The following is a 22,310-nucleotide window of genomic DNA, read 5'->3' as shown; positions in this document are numbered from 1 at the left end:
TAACTATCCAATATATGGGGGTGATTACACCAAGGTTAGAAGCGGTCGGAGGATGAGGGGTAGACCAATAATAACTTTGAGCAAAATAGCATGGGTTTTTAGCATTCCAACTTTCTAATAATATTATTGTAGATCATGCAAGATGGCAGAATGATTCACATAGAAATTCTAACCTAATGAAACTTACAACTTGGCGATGGCGATGGTGGTTGCAATAGGTGAATAACACTATTACTTATACAAGTGACTTATATGAAAAACGGTAGCATAATGTCCATGTGAAACAAGAAATGTATCGATCATTCATTACGTTATATACTTTCTGGAATTTATAGACTCGGATTGAAAGCCAATATTTTTACCTTATATACTTGCAATCAGGAGACACAGTCCCTATAAAGTGTTGACAGACGTATTGATAGAGCCTCCAAGCATCATTGCCTAGCATATCCTCAGTTGCGAACCGCATTGGAGTTATAGGAGGGTGGTCACCAGCATCTGTTCCTACTCGTGGCTTAAGATATCCATCAGTCAGGAGCTTCTGCACATAACTGCCCCATGTCGGATTATTTACCTGCACTCCAAGCGTGCCTCTAAAATCAAATGAAGAAGGGTACGCCGTGCTCTCTGTACGTGGGTAGCTAGAGAAGTGTCACCAAAAACCAATGTGAAAAGAATAATTAGATACCACAAAGACTAAAGAAAACACTGTACAATGGGGAACTATAACATCATTAATTAGATGTGAAGGTATGCAAATTTTGCTGCCGCATTGCAAAAAATATCATTAGAAACTTCTTTTAAACACAACTCTTATCTCTGCAAGGAAAAGATAAATAGCCATTATACAGAATTTACTCCTTTTTTTACCATACCATGAAGAATTTCTGGTATGCACCATAAGTTTCTTTTGAAAAAGGAAAAAAAAGGTAAGTGTTATTAGTTCAGTCCCAGAATCCTTAGATATAATTTTCCACAAAACTCCTGGACTCTTGGTGGCAAGTGATAGTGTTTGAAGTCGAATTGGAACATAAACATCAGCAATGACTTTAAAACCAGCATGAAACATTGCTTGAATAATTTTCTCCGAAAAATCTAAAATGTTCATGTACACAGCTTCCATTCACACAAAATATATCTCATAGACAGGTTATTACAATGAACCAAACTTTCATTTTGCTAAGCATAGTAGTCAAAGTTGCAAGGTGCACTGACGCGCAAAGAGTACCTAGAGCCGAGGCGTGAGGCCCAAGGCACAAGGCATGAGGCGAGGGCGCATGCCTCATGAAAGTGAGGTGCATATTTATCAGAATTGTCAGTAAATACCCTATATAATGGGTTCTTGATTGTAAACACATTAGCACTGCTTTTGAATTTTAAAATATCAAATATTTAATACTAGAACATAAAAAATGAATGCCACAACACAAATTTTCAATAATATGCAATGCTCATGCTATAAGTTTCACATAATGGAAGCAGAAATATGCAGCTGGAAGGAAAAAAAAAAAAAAAAAAACCAAACAAACAAACAAATAAACAAACAGCAGCAGTGCAGCTCTGACTAGTTATCAAGAAATTCCATATAACAGAAACAAAAATTCCAAGAAAAAGAAATGCTACCAGGAGGAAAAAAAAAAGGAAAAGAGGACATTGAAGAAGGGGCTCAGAGCAGCAGATCAATTCAAAAAAAAGAAGGCCAAGGAGCAGCAAAGCAGAAATTACAGGAAAATGAGCAAAAATTCTGAAAAAAAAAAATTGACAGAAAAAGAAAAAAAAAATTTCAAAAATGGGATTTACTGCTCTGACTGAGAACAGCACGGCAAGCCAAAAGAAGAAGAAGAAAAGAAGAAAGAAGCCTGAGAGCAGCTGGGCAGATATGTCAGGAAAAAGTGACAGAAATTCCACAAAAACATAAAAAAATAAAATAAAGGAAAGGAAAAACCAGATGGCTTGAATTTAAAAGATAAGGATAAAAAAAAAAAGTATGACAAACATGCGTGAGGCATGTCTCACTGCGCCTCGGAATGCCTCTTAAAGGTTGCCTACCCTCAACCCCTATAAGGCGCCAGCCTCATTGCCTCAGTGCGCCTTTGACTACTATCTTGCTAAGACCCAAAGTAAACCACTACTAAACCCAATAAACAAAAAATCCTAACTCATAGATAGAGCTGTAATTACATAGTGGAGCAGGTGTTGAGTGTGTGAATGTAGAAGGGATTGAAAGTCAAAAGGGTATAAGCATCTAATAGCACCTATATAAATTATAAACACACAAAAATATGCATAAATTATATATATATATATATATATGGTAACAGAGTCAAAGGAAGCATGTTCCTCAAACAATGTGTCCAATGGTAATGCAATGAAACACAAGCCATTTTTTTAAACATCTCTAATACATAATTAATTAATTTCGTAATTATCATTTTTATAATACTGAATATTATTGGTGAAATTATTTTTTTGTATCATTGTTACTATTATTTTTATTATTTTATAACAATTATTATCCTTATAATAATAATTATTATTATTTTTACCCTTCCTATTATTATTGTTCTTTTTGTTATTGTTGTTTCTATAATAATAAATATTATTGTTAATGTAATTGTTATCAGTTATTCTTATTTTTTATTATTTTTATAAAAAAAATTATTCTTAAAATAATAATTATTTTTTTCTTTATTATTATTATTATTATTAACTAAGTCAGAACTTTGCAGAACCGCATTAGAGTCCAAATGTTTTAGGATAAGTAGGAGTAAGACAAAATATATGATACATAATTTCAAAAACGTAAGGAGTAGCAAAGAAAGGATTAAACTTGATAATCAAGAAATTATTTGCACTAATAGATTTCAATATCTTGGATCTATTATGCAAGCAAAGGGGAAAATTGAAGAAGATGTAATCCATAGAATTAAAGCAAGTTGGGTAAAATGGAAAAGTTTGTCAAGCATGTTGTGTGATCGTAGAATACCCTCAAAATTAAAAGGAAAGTTTTATAAGATGGCTCTAAGGTCGGCTATGCTTTTATAGTTCAGAATGTTGGGCAACAAAGAAACATGTATAAAAAACAAAAGTTTCCGAAATGCAAATGTTAAGGTGGATGAGTGCTATAACATTAAAAGATAAACTAAGGAACAAGGATATACACATAATAAATAATTTAAGCATAGCACCAGTCAAAGACAAGATAGGGGGGGGGGGGGATGATTTAGCTATTGTTTCTAGCATGAAAAAATGTAGGGATAGGCCTAAAATAACTTCAAATGAGATAGTGAGGAAGCATTTAATAGCCCTTAATCTAATATAAAAAAAAGCTCTCAATCGGGTGAATTTGAGAAAAATGATTCATATAGTCGACCCCACCTAGTGGGACTTAAGGCTTGTTGTTGTTGTTGTTGTTCTTATTATTATTATTATTATTATTATTATTATTATTATTATTGTTCTTGTTGTTGTTATTATTTTTATAATGATTAATATTATTGTTATTGTAATTATTATCAGTTGTTATTATTATTTTTATACTACTTATTGTCCTTAAAATAATAAATATTTGTTTTTCCTTTTTTATTATTATTGTTCTTGTCGTCATTATTATAAATATCATAGTTATTGTAATTATTATTAGTTGTTAGTATTTTTGTATAAAAATAATAATAATTAGTACTATTACTATTTATTGTTGTTTTTATAATATTTTTTTTTATTATAAAATGAGTTTGACTCCGTAGAATGAAGATGAACACTAGCCCATCTGGTCTAGAATCACATTTCTGCCATTCATGGGAATTGTATTTCGGTGGGAATACAATTCTGCCCTTGATTCCGCAAAGGGGCAGAATACTAGTCAGCTAAGGTGGTATTGACAATTGGCTGTGTTCTTAAGATTCAACTACTGTGTTTTTTTTTTTTTTTGTGAATTATCAATTTCTTTACTTTTTCTTGCTTTTTCTAGCTAAACACCAAATAGTTAGTTTTTTATATTATTTTTCCCCGATTCCTTTCTAAAAGATAAGTTCAATTTTTTATTAATTTTTCTTGACTTCTTCCTTCATTTTATTATTTAGAGCAAGCAAAAACATGAACTGTGTTTTTCTATTCTTCTAATTTCAATGTATATTATTGGGCACTCAATGTAGGATCGATAAAAATAAGAAGGTAGAAGAGTAGAACAAGAAACACATTGAGAGATACTTCATTAAACAAACATGACACAAGAACAGGGGAAATAAAAGAGAACTCTTACAAGAGACCCCTTAGTTCTCACTTGCCCTATGCCCTAGCTAGAGCACTCCTTATATAGAGTAAGGGAATATGTTGTAGCATATCCTTTCTTATCCCTTAGTGTTTAAAGCTTACAACAATATCGACATAAAGCTAAAGATGTTCTATCCAAGATGCTAATGCTACTTTAGATAAAGCTTACAATGATAATGACAATACAATAATAAAGCTTACAATGACAATACAATGAAGATAAAGTTGATGTTGTCATGACTTGTCAAAGATGGAGCCCAAACTTAATGAGGACCATATCTTGTCTTGTACTCTTCTTCTTCAGCAAGATAGCATGCCATTATTTTTAGGTCATCAATGGTCCTATTGTTGCTTGTTTGGTCCACACAGTAAAGAGTAATCCTATTTGTTAAGTAAGTTTTGTAGATATGAGGGAAAAAGTCTGAGTAATGGCTGTTTTAGGCTCTTTCATCGTCTTGGTAATGCACCAGATTGTACATCTCTTGAGGCAGTTTTTCTAGATCAACATTGTTGAGATAGTACGTGCTTTCCCTTGTTTCGATCCAATTGGGTGCTACCAAGTGTGGATCTGTGAATGGGTTAAGCTACGTATCCTTTCACATGTAGGGAAGATATTAACATATTTATCTTCCTCGTGCGTTTGGATTTTGTTAGCCCACTAGCTTTCATGTTGATTTTTATGATGACAAAACAAATAAGAATTAGTGCATGTGCTATATGAATTTGTGCTCCATTAATTATTATGTGATAGTTATTTTATTTTATGCTTATATATGGAAATCATTCAATAAGAATTAGTACATGTGTTATATGAACTTGTGCTCCATGAATTATTATGTGATAGTTATTTTCTTTTATGTTTATGCATGGAAATCATTTTTGAATTTGTGCTCCATGAATTATTATGTGATAGGTATTTCCTTTTATGTTTATAAATGGAAATCATTTTGGTATTTAGGGCTAAGTATATTAATACCTAGTTAGAAAGCAAATGTACCACCTTGGGTATCATATAGTAAAATGACGATATATTTTTATTGAAAGCTCCAAATATGACAAGGCCCTTTATATTTAAAAATTAATTCATAATTTTTTTCAAAAACATTCAATTTGACACTTACATATTTAGAGCTAAAATGGGTGTTTTTGTAAAAATGCACCCTATGTCTAAAAAAAAAAAACAAAAACAGACTACAATTCTGTACTATTTGTGAATCTAAATCTATATTTTATTCCACGTGAGTCCAAAAATTATTATTTCATATAAAATTAGACTCACCATTCTCTCCAAAAAAATTTCATGTAGACGTTTTAGAGCTATAATATAGGATTACAATATGGTCATTCTACACTGTCATAATGTCAAAAGCAAAAATAAATATGCAGCAGTAAATTACACATCTTAGTGTAAAAACTTTGGAAATATTTCAATTTTTTAATATGAAAGTAGATGTTATAGGGCTTCTAGAATGATATGGCACACTTAATTTGAATAAATGTTCTATTGTTATGAATTGTACAAATTGGCCAACAGATTCTAACCTCTGTCGTAAAAACAGCTCAACATATTTGTAGTGTTGGAATATTATCTCTTCAACGGTTATTACAATTGGCATTATTTTTTTTTTTTTATTGGAAACTAGACTCGTTGATAAGTCAATATAAATTTTTATAGAATTTTATTTGGTATTTACATGACCGTTTGTGATTTTATAAAATATATCATCTCACCTGAAAATCAGATTTCTTGTCATATAATTGGTTGTTTAGCTCCAATTTTAATCACATGGAGCCAAAACCTCTCCCACGTCTAGTGGGCAATTTTGACTATAAAAGAAGTCCAATTTTAAGGAAGAAGAATACGAGAAATCGCTATAAAAGTGGTCTCCCATTCTCCTCCATATTTCCAAGTGATAGTGTTTTGTTCTTGCTAAAGAGAGCACTTTCTTGTAAAAGTTTTTTTTCACTAGTTTTGACTCTAATCAAGTTCCAACTCTCATTCCTTTAAGAGGCTTTGAGTTGTGGCATCAATCTACTTAAGAGATATGAAGCCACAAATCACTTTTAATTTCTCGTCATTGTAAGTGTTGTTTAAGTCCCAGTGAAAGGCTCGTTTTGTATTCTAGTCCTAGTGAAAGGCTAGGTCTTGTAATTGTGCTCTTACCCCAATTGAAAGGCAAGACCTTTGCAAGTGGAACCTCAGCTTGGATTCAGTCGGGAGAGTGGATGTAGGTGCTCGTGAAGGAGACTAAATCACTTTAAAAAAGTTTGAGCATCTCTCTCTACTCTCTTACATTACTTATCATTTGATTGAATTAATTGGTCAATTGTGTTTGTGCATATTTCATACATTATCTTGGGTTATTGAAGCACATAGGGTGAGTTATAAGTGAACATAAACTTATTCTTATCAAAGCTTCCACAATGCATTCACCAAGAGTTTGATAAAAGGAGTAAGCATCATAAAAATTAAAAAAAGACTCAATTCACACTCCTCTTGGGTATCCTAAGGGACCAACAAATTTCACCTCTAAGATGAAAAGTAACCAGGTATGGGAATCCGATCATGAAATCAAGCCATTCGACCCACTGTTCGTCAGTTTTGAAGAATAGGAACTAATCTTTGAGGTAACTGTACTATTGAGGCCTTTTCCTTCAGTTTGTGATGAATGGGTAAGCCCATGGCTATTGGAGAATCATACCAATACAATATGTTCTAGCCAGATATCAAAGGAGAAGGAAAGCCTCTTTTGGGGAAGTTTGATAGGAAAGTGTGGGGACCTAGAGGCCTTTAATGTAGGGGGAGGATAAGCTTCATCGTAGAGAGGGAAACAGCCCGGATCACCAACTAAGGCCCCTAAATGACCGCTATTCACCACAAATGAAACTCGAAATGCAACTATCATTGTAATTATCATTACCACTATCAGAGTGGATGTCAGTCTAGATATGTTAATGGTGCATCAACCAATCCATAATTGGAAAGGAGTATAGATTGGAGACCTTGGATCATTTTATTGTTGCCTTTTTCAATGGTGTGACAAAGGATATAGTCTTGAATTTTGCTGAGAAGGCTCTGAACCCGTTTTGTGAAACTAAGTGAACATGAAGAGGATGAGGAAGCCATGATGGAGAAGACTTGGAGATTGGTTGGCCTCGAGAAAAAGTCACATAGGATGTTGGGCTTTCCCTTGATATGTTTTACTTTGAACTTATTTTGTGAGAGTTTGCCCATCTGAAAAGTTGTCCTTGCGGGAGGATCTTTTACTTGAATTGTATCATCTTTGGAAAAGATGACATGTCCATTTCAACTATAAAGATATGTCCTATCAGATGGAATTCAAGCTTTTCAATCTCTATTTTCACCGCCAAGATCTCTTTGAATGTGGAGTGATAATGTTATTTAGATACTTTGAATGCTCCATTCTATAGCCACAAATATGCCTAGTCCCATCACTTTTTTCTTCAATTAAGGTTGCACCCCAATAATTATCACTTGCATCAATTTGTAAGATTCTTCTACCTTCGTCAGGAATCTATAGTGGCAATCGCATAGCGATATCTTTAAGAGACTTTACCATCTTTGTGTGCTTGCATTCCCAAAGGGGCACATCTTTCTTTTTCAAAAGTTGATGGAGTGGTGTTGTGTAGGCTGCCAACTTTAGGACAAAGTCTGCCATGTAATTGACTATTCCAAGAAATGAGTGTAGTTGCTTTGTTGTCATCTGACTGTCTAGGAAAGTGCCGAGTTATGTCATGTGGCTGTAATTTATATTTTCCTTGGCTAATATGCATCCCAAGGAAATCAATAGCTTCAACCCCAATGATCATCTTCTTTTCAGACAGCATAATCCCATAGCTCGTGGTTATCTCTTTGAACTGATTGAGAAGCTTTGCATAGGATGCCATGTCCTTTGAAAAAAGGAGGATATCATAAATGTACTTAGGGCATGGTGAAAGATAGGCTAGAATATCATAATCATTGCCTTTTGGAAGATAAAGGGGGCCACTTCAATCCCAAATGGCATGATTGTCCAATGATAATGGAAGTTGGGAATACAAAATGTTGTCTTGGGAAAATCTTTTGGATGGATACCCAATTGCCAGAAGCCTGCTTTTAGATCAAACTTTGAGAAGATCTGGCCCTCGGATAGTTGTGAAAATAAACTGACCCAATTTGGTAATGAAAATTTATCATCTGCAAGGAAGTGGTTAAGGGACTAATTATTAATGACAAGTCTAAGCTTATCTCGTCCATTAAGCCCTCTTGTTAACATAGAAAGTCTCACAAGCCCATTGTGACTTAGTGGGCTCAATCAATCCTTCTTCTTGTAGTTGGGATAATACATTTTGGGCCAATGAGTAGTGCAGCGGATTCATCCCTTTGTGGCTTGCCTTTGTTGGGTTTATATCTTCATTTTTCTTGAATGGAAGGCTAACAAAGAACTCTGGATTCATCCAAAGTGGCTTTGGACACTTCTTTAGGAATTCATTGTGACTATCCGCACAGCTTGTGTGGATCAGTTGGGCTCTCACTTCTTCCAAGGTCTGGGTAATGTGGAAAAGGTTGGAATTTTCGGGTCCACTGCAAGAGATACAACCTAAAATGTAGCCCTGTTTCGTCCACTCGACTTTGTTTAAGTGCTGGATAATATCAAACCCAATGAATAGATCTTCATCAGGAAGATTTGTTCCAAAGAATGTGGCTTTTATTAATTAACCTGGATGGAGTTTAATGTAAATCGAAACACTCTTTAATTTGACCTCAAAATATTCTCCATTTGCTGCCTTGAAACCATGATTGCATGGCTTTGTCTTTTTGAAGAATGCTAGGTTTCTGAAAACTGCATGCTGCTCTTGTATCAAAAAATGCAATGAACTTAATCGGTTTTGAGTACTTACTTGACTAGTACCCAAACTGGAGCAGAAGGTAATACGTAGTTTTTGTTTGTATAATACACACGCATGTTGTTCAGAATTGATGTTGGAAACACCAAACCTAACAATTCAATTTGATTCTCAATTCCTGAAACTAAGATTTCAACTCACATTTTGAATCTCAATTTGACTCATGTTTGATATGGATATTGCAGAAGAAAAAAACCTTCAAAATCAGATCCATCAAATACAACTTTCTACAAAATTCTGTATCTATTGGTCAATCTTAGAATTGGAATAAGTTTGACAGCAAATCATAAAATTTTGGAGATCCTCTTGGTCTAATGAATGGGGACCCAGCTTTAAGTTACTTGCTACAGATGCATGTATACGTGTATAAAGAAAGATTCGGCTTAAATATTTGAAGATTGCAATAAGAACACTCAAATAAAAACGTATCACCTATGACATTATTATATACCACTAACAAGAGTTCTGCTGGGTTCAGATTTTCACATCTTCTATTATACACAACTAGACAATATGAAGACAAAAAAAAAATGGTGGGAGAAATAGCAACATATGAAACCTGATAAAGCCCTGAGTATACAACCGTTCAGCTAGTTGCATAGCCATTTGAGGTCCAAAGCCTAATGCACTTGAAGCAACCTGAAAAAAGCAAGACAATTATAATGGGAATCCAATTATATTGGTTTCAAGAATAACTTTCTGGAAAAGTAATCAAATGAAATCAAATTAAGACTTCGTACAAAGATATTGCCTTTTAATTTAGTTATTGAGTTATCGGAACACAAAATTTAACTTTGAAGTTATGCTGTACCTTCCTACAACCATGAAATGATATATATGAACCAAAAGGAAGTTGAGAAACATTGTGACCATGGTGTCAATGCATGAACTAAGAAACTTGTAAATATTTACCTCTCTTTCTCTCTCCCCATATATGTATATGTAAATATATATTGTTAGATTACCACTTTACCTAAAATCTTATGCTGTTAGTTTGTGGCACAACATGTATATCAAGCTTTAACAGTCTCCCACACATGCAGCTTGATAGCATGTGGAGAGATAAACATACAATAGATAACACCCATCACAGGGAATACAAGAACTTTTTTAAACAGCACATAATAAACATGGGCAACAAGACTAGAACCCAAGACCTCCTTGTAAATTGCTCTGATACCATATTAGATTACCACGTTAACTAAAAGCTTAAAGCTTGATTACATTGTTGATCCACAACCTAACAGCTAAAGCTTTTAGTTAACGCAGTAATCTATTATGGTATCAAAGTAGGTTACAAAGAGGTCTTGAACGAGCCCTAAACATGGCATTAGAGTATCACATTGGGCATTCTAGGTATCTTTATCTCTCTTTCTTTTGTCTTCTCTTTCAAGTTTCTTCATTTTTTCCACTTCATTTAAAGTTTTCCAGTTAACATCATCAAAAGGCTTGCAGGAGTAGGTTGAGAAAAATCATAATCATGAAAGGGATATTGCTGATGTCATCACTGTAGAGCTAAGATGGTGACATCAGCCACTCCAGATGGGGAGCACCTATTTACTCATCGTAGGTGCTGTTTAATGCCTTTGGCTGGACCATTCAACCCATTTTTGAGATATGCTCCAATGTGAGTGGCATAAAAACTCAGTCTTAGTATAACAACATTTGTCATTACTCATTAGTACTTATCCTCAAACAAGCTTAGCAAAAAAATTTAAAAAGGAAATTTCGGAGTTCATGGATAAAATACTATACATATCATGGCACAAGACAATTTGGATTGGAGCAGATTTCATTGATCATATAGGAAAGGGGAAACAAGGTCATCATATAGGAAAGGGCAAACAAGGTCATGACAAACAATTAGAGTTAAAATGAGTACCGTGGTGGTATGATATTAGATTTTTCAATGTTAAAAGATCTTCATACGATCTTATAACAATGAATATTCATTCTAGGAAGAGAGATGAACACCTAATGACACAATAAAAGTCAAAGAAACATTTTTCTTAACAATTAATCATGTGTAAAATTATTTTAGGAGTAAGTTTAACTACACATCATAGTATTAATGTTGGATATATGCATTAAAACAATGGACGAGATAGATAGCATAGACCAATGTAGGAGTAGGAGAACTAGGTGTCAGAACTTAAAGGGAGAAAATAAAATAAAATTTCAGGATAAAATGATGAAAGGAAGGTGGCAGGGCAATAAGAGACAACAAAGACACGTTCTTTGGAATAGGATGGCCAGTAACATTAGCAAGAAAGCAAAAGAAGTTTTAGGTGAATCAAGAGGATGATGCATGACTAGTCAAAACAGTTGGCAGCACATTAATACATCTAAAAAAGCATTTGAATAAAAAAGAATGATGCTTAAGACATGGCAACAATGCAGATAAAAAACTTTGCAAAGAATAGAGAAGCAAGAAAAGTTGGAAAAAAAAAAAAATGTAACTTGGAGAATCTAATAATTTTACATTCTAGATTACATACTAAAGAGATCTACGTGATATCAAAAGTTTAAAAAGTGAGGACGATAGTATTTAATTAAAGAAACCCTACTGGCCTACCAGCCCCATTGTTGTAGTCGCCTCATCTCCACCATCAACTGTAGACACAACTACACTTGCTACATTTTCACCCATTCTTTTGGATTTCTGTCTTAGAACTCAAACCACCCCTACCCATATCTGATCAAGCTTTACCTCTGCAATCATTTCGTATTAATTGAACAACACAGGTCGACTCCTTACACTCGACAACAGAAAGATATCAGAGAAGTGCTCCCATATCTCTGCATTTATGCACCCAAGAATGGAAATAGAGTACCTTTTCATGTTTAATCATAGCCCCACTTCAAGAACCTAGCCTATCCAATTGGATTTGGTCAATACCAATATCTAATCCTTCCACACTTCGTACTCAAATTGAAATGCTTGAATCTCAAGAAGGCCCATGATATGCAGTCACACAGCTAATGTGCCGCCAACAAAGAAACCCCAAATCAACTGATTTCAACTCTTTCCCTTCTCCAACAAATAGACAAACCCTCCAACCTCAATCTTCTCCACATGTATATAAAAGTCTTTCCTTCAATCTATAACATTCTGATGGAGTTCTCTGTAAGTTCCCAAACTGAAACACATCAAGAGAGAGAGAGAGAGAGAGAGAAGGCCGTGATTTTGACAGCGTTATCCTAATATTTTTCTATTAATTGTAAAAAAATAACAATCACATAAGGTGTATTCTTTGCTCACTGCACTTCTGCAGCAGCATTAACCGAATGCAAAGCAACACATGTCAACTATACGCAACACATATTGCATTGTTTTCACCAAATAAATTCTAAATGGAGAAGGCAAAAGGCTACCACAGTTTTCCAATACTAATTTTTCAGTAATAGGGAAATAAAAGGGGCTCATATACAAGTACTTGAATACTTAGAATAACACGAGAAGATTTTAGCTTGGCTGAGAAACACTTGTTGCAAATTATTAACTGGTCCAAGGCAAGGATTGTCATATATAAATTGGACTCCCATGTCGTTAGGAAAACCTTTTTTGAATAATATTGTTCTCAAAAGGGATGCCAATCTACTAGTTCCACTTTGAGTAGATTCTTTGGCTGCACTGATGCCAATTTCTTCAATCTACTCTATATTACAGTGGCTCACACACATTGAATGATTTTACTGAATCTATTTCATTTTATCTTGTTGGTCCGAATTTTGAAGCTTTCATCCGGTTCCTTCGGCTCAGATGCATTTTTATTTCACTCAATCCTTCTAGACACCTCTCTCATACTACTTTGCAAGTTTGCATCCACCGACCACACCAGGTAGTTAGAGACTCAAGCTATGCAATCCAACTTGATGCACCAAATAATTTCAAAATCTGCTCAATGCCTTCCATGATTTCCCAAAAACCCCTAAAATAATGAAGACAGAGGCTATCTAGAAAAGATGGACAAACTCAATGCCTCCCAGAAAGACCAAACAATGCAATGTCAATTTTTACTTCCTACACGTGAAGAAATAGAATTAAGCCAATTCATTGCTCATTAAATAAAATTCAATTAAGTTATTTTATGAAAGTATAATTTCTTATATTCTTTTCTACTTTGAGAATGAAATTGGTCGAGTTCAAAGAATAAGAAGGATGTTTTGGTCTACCTTACCTTTTTTCTTATGCAAATGCAAACCTGATGCTCGTCAATTCCACAAACTAGGGCAAAGAGGTAATTTAACGCATTTACATTTAGCTACCTGCACAAAAAGTTATTCAGATGCTCTAAAGAATTCCAGTGTATAAAAATTTGTTAAATTCAACAGTGTAGACTATGCAAAGCAGAGAAATTCTTTTAATAGAAGAGGTGTAAACCTTAGCTTCCAAAAAGAGTGCATCGCAGCAGATATAGGTTGCAAAGCATAAAACAAAACCAAAAAAAAAAAAAAAACAGAATGTTGGGAAGGGAAAGGAGGGATTTCTACACTATTATTTCTAACCACTCCACCTCAAAATAGTTAAGAGCCCTACAGAGTAGAGAGAAAAAAATTAAGAGCTAATAGCAGATTAACTTGTCTTCAACTCCTAACAAAGGTAAGGTTTAAAAAATAAAACTAAAATGATAGGATCAGAAGTTCACCAATAGAAAAGAGAGAAGATTACAACGAGTGGAGGATAAGTAATCCTCAAAAATTTAAAGAAAAAAAAAAACATAAACAGAAAAATAAAACCAATACATGAGAGGCCTCTTCCAATCCCGCTGAAGATCTTACAACAAAATTCTTTGGAAAAAATAAAAAATAAAAAATAAAATAAAATAAAATAACAAAGAATGAGCCCAAAAAGAAGCCAACAAAATAACTTTATCCCAAAGATGAGACAAAGCACTTGTTTTGTTATTACAAATCCTTTCATTCCTTTCAATCCACAAAGTCCAAAATAAAGCAAGCAAAAGTCGTACATGTCCATAGGATTATTCCTTTCTTAATCCTCCCAAAACCCATGCATTGCACTAATAAAAGAGCATCAACAGTCTACAGCATTGTGAAAGTATTCTTAAAAATCAAAAGCTACTTAACCACCCAACAATGAAGAAACTAGTGGTCACTAGTCTCATTCTCCTCCAAACACATAATACAAATGTCAGGAAACACATAACAAATATCAGGACTGATAGCCTTGCAAGGTCTGCTTACCTTCAACAAATCAGTGGTGTTAAGTCTATTAAGAGCAAAAGTTCACATAAAAGCCCCAATTTTGAGAGGAACCTTAGCCTTCTATATAAAATGGTTCAAGGGAAAACAAGAAGGGCTCAAAATTTTCAACAAATGGGAAATGAAGGATTTTGTGGGGAAATTGTTGGCCTCACAAGGCTTAGAATCTTGTTTTGATGATAACAAAGCAAAGGAACTTAACATATTTGGTTAAGTGATGAATCAGGACTTAAGTGTTTAAGAACAAGTGCTTCATAAAGTCTTTTGACAGCTCAAACTCAAAGATAGAAGATCTTACAAAGCTAAGAGACTATTGAATCATGAAGTCAAGACAAACATCAAGAAAGGAAGCAATGCATGAAGACTTAGCACTTAGAAAGTTATAGTCTTTTAAGAAGTTCCATGTAAGTACTTCAAATGATTTCAATATGGATACATGAAACTCTTAGGTTAATTACTCGGACCTAGATACCTTTTAAAATACTTGAAAATATTTTTAAGGTCAAAAGTTATTTCAAAAAGGTTAAAATTATTTTTGAAATGAAAAGCACCAAAACAAGATTCTCCAAACTCCCTTCTTTTTTCTATATCTGCATTGATGTGCAATTTTCTCTATCAATGGTTTCCTATCTTCAAAAATGTTCAACATGAAAGTTGTAGGATTTTTTCTTAACTTTCTTTTGATACCAAGATCGTCTTATTTGAAGTTTTATAGTGAAAGTTATACCCAAAATACTAAAGGGTGGTTGAAGCTGACAGCAAGACAGGCGACAGCTGAAAAGCTGGTCTGATTTATTCATTGATTCTGATTTTGAATATTAAGAAAACCTGAGAATGTAACCAAGCTGGTCTTTAACATAAAAGATTGAACTTGGTATGATTGTTGATTAAAGTTCAAAGGATTGTTGATCATTATCTCTGTGTTTGTGTGACTGCTGAAAAGAAGATTTGCTGGGGTTAACACTTAACTAAAGGAACTTTTAAAACAAAGAGTTTGCCAAGAAATTGTTAAATCCTAATTCACCCCCCTCTTGGGAGTACACCTTAGTTTTCAATTGGTATCAGAGCGGGGTTGTAACAAATCTTAAACTAGAAGCTACATAAAGATCTCTATGGCACACCTAGGTGTATCTCCCTTTGCCGAGGGTCAATCCTCTTATAGACCACCTATTTTCTGCGCTATAAACTACACTTTTTGGAAACAATGAATGAGAATCTATTTGCAAATCATGGATTGGAAAGCTTGGAAAGTAGTCACACGTGGTGACCTCATCCCTACTAAAATTGTAGACAACAAGGATGTACCAAAGGAAGAAAAAGAGATGACCAATAATGAACTAAATATGCTGCAAATAAACTCTAGTGCTATGAATGCACTATATTGTGCTCTTGACGTAAATGAGTTCAATAGAATTATGGGATGCAAATCAGCCAAAGAAATATGGGATAAATAGAGGTAACCTATGAAAGAACAGTTGATGTTAGAGATAGTAGAATCGACGTGCTCACAAGTGAGTATGAGGCCTTTAGGATGAACCCGAATGAAACCATCACTAGTATGTACACTAGGATCATCCATATAATAAACTCCCCCAATGCCTCAGGGAAAAACTACTCTACATATGAGATGATCCAGAAAATCCCTAGAGGACTTCCACCGATTTGGGAACCTAAGGCCACTACAATAACTAAAGGAAGAAATTTGAAAAACACCTCCCTAGATGAATTAATAGGTTCTCTCTTCATATATAAGATGACAATAAACGAAAGAAGTGGAAAATCTAAAATCAAGGATTCTATTGCATTTAAGGCCTCAAATGAAAGCTCTAACGATGAAGATGAAGAGGTAATGGATGTAAATGATGTAGCCCTCATAACCAAGAGACTTGCAAAAATCCTTAGAAAGAAGAAAAAATTCACTAGAAAATTCCAAGACTCAAAATCAGATGAAGGCGAAACCAATAAAAAAGAAACAAGGAGTGAACCTCCAACATGCTATAATTGCAAGAAAGTAAGCCACATAAAACTAGATTGTCCACAACTCAAGAAGGATTCTAAGAAGAAAAAGAAAAAGGCAATGAAGGCCACTACATGGGATAATATAAATTTCAACAGCTCAGAATGTGAATCAAGTGACCAAGAGATTGCAAATGATTGTCTTATGGCATAGTACGATGATGACATACAAAACTCCTCATCCAAATCATTTAATGATTCTTGTGACGATTCATCTGATGAATCCAATGATGAGAGTATGCCATCTTAGGAAGAACTACAAAGTGAACTATTCAAGGTTCATAAGATTCTAGTTAATGTGACTAAACAATACACTTCATTGAAAAATAAGAATAAAGCTATAATAAAAGAATTAGAATAAAAAAATCTTGATGAAAGAGAAAAGGATTTAAAAATCAAAAAATTAGAAGCAAGAATTAAAAGGTGATGAAAGAATTGGAAGATTTAAGATCCCAATCTTTTATGGAAATTGAGAAAGATCTGTATATATCTGAACTATAAAGTAAATTCAACAAAATGTCAAGATCCAGTAATGCTGCAAATAAAGGGTAAAAATATACAAGAGTCAGAAATCTGTGATCTTAAGAGAAAAATTGAGGATCAAGCCAAAATCATCTACAACTTCACTAAAGGAAAAGAAAACCTTGATTAAATAGTTGGATCACAAAGAATGTCTTTGGATAAGGAAGGCATAGGATTCAATGGAGTTGAGAACACAAGGAAAAAGAACCTCTGCAAGGGGTATTTTGCAAAAACCTCCAAAGATTATGCTAGCACCTCTTCAAATGCTTACACATACACCACATGCTTCCTATGTAAGAAGAAGGGACATATAAAGTTTGAATGCCCATTACAGAGAGAGAGAGTTAAAACTAAACAGGTTTGGAGAGTAAAAGAAACATCTCTTGTTAAACCATTAAGGCCCAAGAGAGTATGGGTACCAAGATGAAAGCCTAGTTCACAAACCAAGGACTTCATAGATCCTAGGAATAGGCATTCCCTTTTTAGAAATTAAGAAAGCTAAATCTATACTAAAATGAAAAGGGATGCCTCTATAGCCTATAGGATTTAAGGTGGCGGCCAATTCAAATATAAGAAGTGATTTAGTGATGACTATAAGTATGCTTTGATAGTAGATAATGCTTAACGTAAATTATTAATAAATATGTCTACTATATTAGAGACCTTGAAGGTCTAATGCATAAACTGAAAGTCTATCTTGACTATGCATATAATGGTAAATAATTCACCATATCAACTATCACTAAAGAGATGAAATAGCATAACCTTAGTTGAATTGTTAAAGAAAGGTTATAAATAGTTAACGTTAAAATTAGCACACATATATTGCTATTTGCACATACTTGAGATTTAGAAAATCAAATTAAAAGAGACCTAATTGATTAATCAATCAATGAAATAAGTTCAAAGTAAGAATCTGAAATTTCGCTGGTTAAGTATTAAATAAATCTACATGTTACTCTTTGTTAGTGCAGGTACAATAAAATTATTCTTGAAATATTCACAGCATATGGTTGAGTCAAGAAGAAAAATACATCTAAGTAGTCTTTCTAAGATTATATAAATTAGTAATAGCTTAATAGTTTCAACTCAATGATCATATCAGCAGCAACTACTAAAAATTCAGGAAGTTCACAGAGTCAATTAATACAAAGGTATTGAAAAAGATTGATATGAGGTATGATAAAAAAGAAGAGTTTTTGAGCTTATTGTTGATTATTATATTGCAACAAGAACATAAGAATGAGATTGTTGGCCGCAATAAAAGGATGAATTGTACAAGGCTTCTAAAGAATTAAATTCAAAGAATTATATGCTTCAACAGACAATTTGGAAAGATATTTGAAGATTGGTAAATCCATATGCAAAAGAAAATGAGCTTATTGCATAATAAAGAAGTTTTTTTTAGGAACAAGGATAAATGGTTGAGGAAAACAGGTAAGTCAAAAACACTGAAGTACAGTCGACTGACATGTTACCTTTAGTCAACTGGTTGTTCTCTGACTTGCTAAAATTCCCAGGTTCAGTAAAGTCAGGCGACTGACTCTCTGAGGCCCAGTCGACTGAAGCTCTACTGTTTGGAGAAAAATTCGAATAAATAAAATGTCAGGCGACTACCCCTCTATTTCAGTCGACTAACTGACAATAGTTTAATTACTAAACTGTGCACCTGATATTTTTGCTTGTTTGATATTTCTCATGCTATTTTGGGATTCTTGATTATCGTCTTAAGCATGATGAATAGTCATTTATCTGTTTTATGCTGATTGTATATGCTTATTGATGACCTTCTCCTTTTGATTGATGCAATGTAATAAGGAGGAGATGTGTTGAGCAGAAACATAAGAACTAATCATGAATATTTAAGTCATACCATCTGACATATGACTCTGAGCATGAATCTTTGAAATATGACTAGAGCATGCAAGCATGAGCATGAGCATACAAATCTGATGGAACTGCAGATGCATGAATATTTTCGTAAACCAAACATTAATCTGGGCTGTAATATTTGACTATGCTATTCCGTGTTGTCTAGCTCGGTTATTTCTCTTGACCATCTTAGTTCACATGCTTATTTTGGATTATGTTATATATCTGTTGCATGCTGAATAATGGATGACCATGTTTTGATTGAAATATATGCAGGCTTATAGACCTTGTTATTGTGATCTAAAAGCGAAATTTTTTTCTAGTCCTTAGTACTTTTGCATAATATTTCTTTCAGTTTATCCTTTTGTTGATTTAAAAAGGGGGAAAAAATTTAGCAAATCTGAATGTGAGCAAACTAAGCATGAGCATGGCATAATAAATTTAAAGCATGATTGATAATGATGATTGCTAATGATGACTGATAATGATGATAGCTTCACATGATATTTACACTCATACTATACATGGATACATAGTTTGTCCTTCAAGAATAAAATTATGAATTTATTGAATATGAAATACATTTCATTCAGGGGGAGTTAGACTTGTTAAGTAATGATATCATGATTACTGGAAATTATTGAAAATTTTGATATACAATCTTTTGTATTTTCTCATGCTAGTTTGAGACTTATTGTCTATCTTTTCATGCATGATGAATACAAAGTTTTGTTCTATGTCTTCTCTAGATCTATACTTTTGCTTATGGTTGCTCAGTGCCTTAGTATTTATATGTTTTTCTTGATATCTTATTCTTTTTGATTGATGTGAAAAGAGGGAGAATTTTTTGAGCAAAAATTGAGCATGACACTACATACCTAAGCATGTGTATTGGCTCAACTATGAAATGAAATATATGAGCATGATAATTGATCTTGAATTATGACATGATGTGATATTGAGCTAATCTTGATATATGAACATGATATTGAAATTGACCTTAACATCGCAAATATTGTTAAGTTGACGCTTATTGTAAGGGGGAGTCATATTAAGGCTTACTCATTTTTGCTCCTTGTTTGTCATCATCAAAAAGGGGGAGATTGTTGGCCTCACAAGGCTTAGAATCTTGTTTTGATGATAACAAAACAAAGGAGCTTAACATATTTGGTAAGTGGTGATTCAGGACTCAAGTGTTCAAGAACAAGTGCTTGACAAAGTCTTTTGAAAGCTTGAACCCAAAGATAGAAGATCTTACAAAGCTAAAAGACTATTGAAGCATGAAGTCAAGACAAACATAAAGAAAGGAAGCAATGCACGAAGACTTAGCGCTTAGAAAGTTATAGTCTTTTAAGAACTCTCATGTAAGTACTTCAAACGATTTCAATATGGATACATGAAACAATTAGGTTAATTACTTGAACCTAGATACCTTTTAAAATACTTGGAAAATATTTTTAAGGTCAAAAGTTATTTCAAAAAGGTTAAAATTATTTTTAAAATGAAAAGCACCAAAACAGGATTCTCCAAACTCCCTTCTTTTTTCTATATCTGCATTGATGTGCAATTTTCTCTATCAATGGTTTCTTATCTTCAAAAATGTTCAACATGAAAGTTGTAGGATTTTTCTTAGCTATCTTTTGATACCCAGAACGTCTTATTTGGAGTTTTATAGTGAAAGTTATACCCAAAATACTGAAGAGTGGTTGAAGTTGACAACAAGACAGGCGACTGACATTTTATGAGCTTTTTAAGAAAGCAGACAAAACTGAGTCAGGCGATTGACCTCTCAAGATCAGGCGACTGACCCTGTACTGTGTTTCAAAAATACGCTGAAATTTAAAAGACAAAGGCGACTGACCTTCGTGATTTTAAATTTATAACAGCGAGGGAAACTTTCCAAATTTGATTGCTTGGCCACCAAACTTTGTGAAAACTTGGGAAACACTCCAAGCAACTTGGGCAACACGAAAAATTACTTTTTAACTCTATAAATACATGTTGATTTCAAGAATTGAACAATAACTAGCAAGCACATAATACAAATTCCAGAATACTACTGCTGAAATTTTCTGAAACCTATTGCAGTGTTATTGCCGACAAAGCCAAGGTTTTTCGGATTAATTTACATTGAGAATTTCAATTCTAAATCAGAAATCAGGTAACAATCATCTAAGCTTCATCGTTCTATATTGATTTTGATTTAAGTATATTGTGATATTCAATTGTACTAATCTGCTCTTATTCAGAGTGTTACTTGTACACAAATTGTTTCTTTTGTTTTTTGACAATTCAAGATTGTTGAATCGTTGGACTAGCAAGAAGGGGTATTCTTGTTAGAGAGAGATTTGTTTTGACAGTTCAGGGGATTGAATCCTTGCCTAGCGGGAGGGGATTCTTGTTAGAGAGGCGAACTCCACCTTTGAGGGAGAGAGCTTGTAACTTTGGCATAATAAAGAAAGTTGGAATCCTCACAGCGGTTGCTTGGGGCAAGGATGTAGACCTTGGGCTGAACCTTGTAAAAATCCGGTTCTAAGCTCTTCTCCCTACTCTCTTTAAATTCTGCAAGGATATTAAATGTGTGTATGATCATTATATCTTGCTAAACTTTTTGGGAGTGCTGGAATTCTGATTCTGAAGCATATTAAATTCAGCATACATTAGTTAATTGTTTGGTTTAATAAATTTATTAAAGTTCTGATTTTTGAATATTAACAACTGAAAAGTATTCTTAAATTGAAAGTTCTACAAAGATCAAAGCTCTGAAAATTATATTTCATAAAGGAATAAATTTTAAGTTTAAAATCTGATATTGGTTTCTAAACCATCTTAAATTGATTCTTAAATTTGATCAGTTGTGCCTCCACATCAAAGGTTTGAACTTGAAATTGAATATTGAATATTGATTTGAATCAAGGAGTTGATTGGATTAAAATTTCTTAAGTGCTGAATATTAAAGCTGAGATTCATTATTCTTGGGAAAGTTGTAAGCTTGATTTATTCGATGATTTGAAAATCACCTTGATATGATCTTTATTCATTGATTCTGATTTTGAATATTAAGAAAACCTGAGAATTTAACCAAGCTGGTCTTTAACATAAAAGATTAAACTTGGTATGATTGTTGATCATTATCTTTGTGTTTGTGTGACTGCTGAAAAGAAGATTTGCTGGAGTTAACACTTAACTAAAGGAACTTGTAAAACAAAGAATTTGCAAAGAAATTTTTAAATCCCAATTCACCCCCTCCTCTTGGGAGTTCACCTTACTTTTCAGAAACACAAAAAAAAAAAAAAAAAAAACCAAAAAAAACCAAAAAAAAAAAAACAAAAGAATCCTCAAACCACATCCTTAAATCACTCTCCATTCTAGGAACAAAGGAAATATAGCACTCTCAAACGAGAAGATCAAATCATCAACCTCTCTCACTAAGATTTTATAAGAAAATGAAAACCCCAAGAGAGAGAACCCCTTTAAAAAAGGAAAGTATTAATTGG

The 22,310-nt window shown here is 33.5% G+C and overlaps 1 protein-coding gene across 3 annotated transcripts in view; it reads right to left on the bottom strand.

Moving 5' to 3' along the window:
• The window catches only part of LOC131152134 (DNA topoisomerase 3-beta), a 92,553-nt gene that overhangs the window by 13,408 nt on the left and 56,835 nt on the right, over positions 1-22,310 (bottom strand). For all 3 annotated transcript variants that reach the window (XM_058103805.1, XM_058103807.1, XM_058103808.1), the window contains 2 exons: positions 9,740-9,819; positions 363-641 (listed from right to left, as the gene is read on the bottom strand). In XM_058103805.1, the coding sequence (XP_057959788.1) occupies positions 363-641; positions 9,740-9,819 (359 nt within the window). The remainder of the gene's footprint in view (positions 1-362; positions 642-9,739; positions 9,820-22,310) is intronic.

The sequence above is a fragment of the Malania oleifera genome, chromosome 3 (assembly GCF_029873635.1).
Source record: "Malania oleifera isolate guangnan ecotype guangnan chromosome 3, ASM2987363v1, whole genome shotgun sequence".
Lineage (NCBI taxonomy): Eukaryota > Viridiplantae > Streptophyta > Magnoliopsida > Santalales > Ximeniaceae > Malania > Malania oleifera.
Note: the sequence above shows the minus strand (reverse complement) of the source record. Positions and strands in the feature narration are given on the sequence as shown.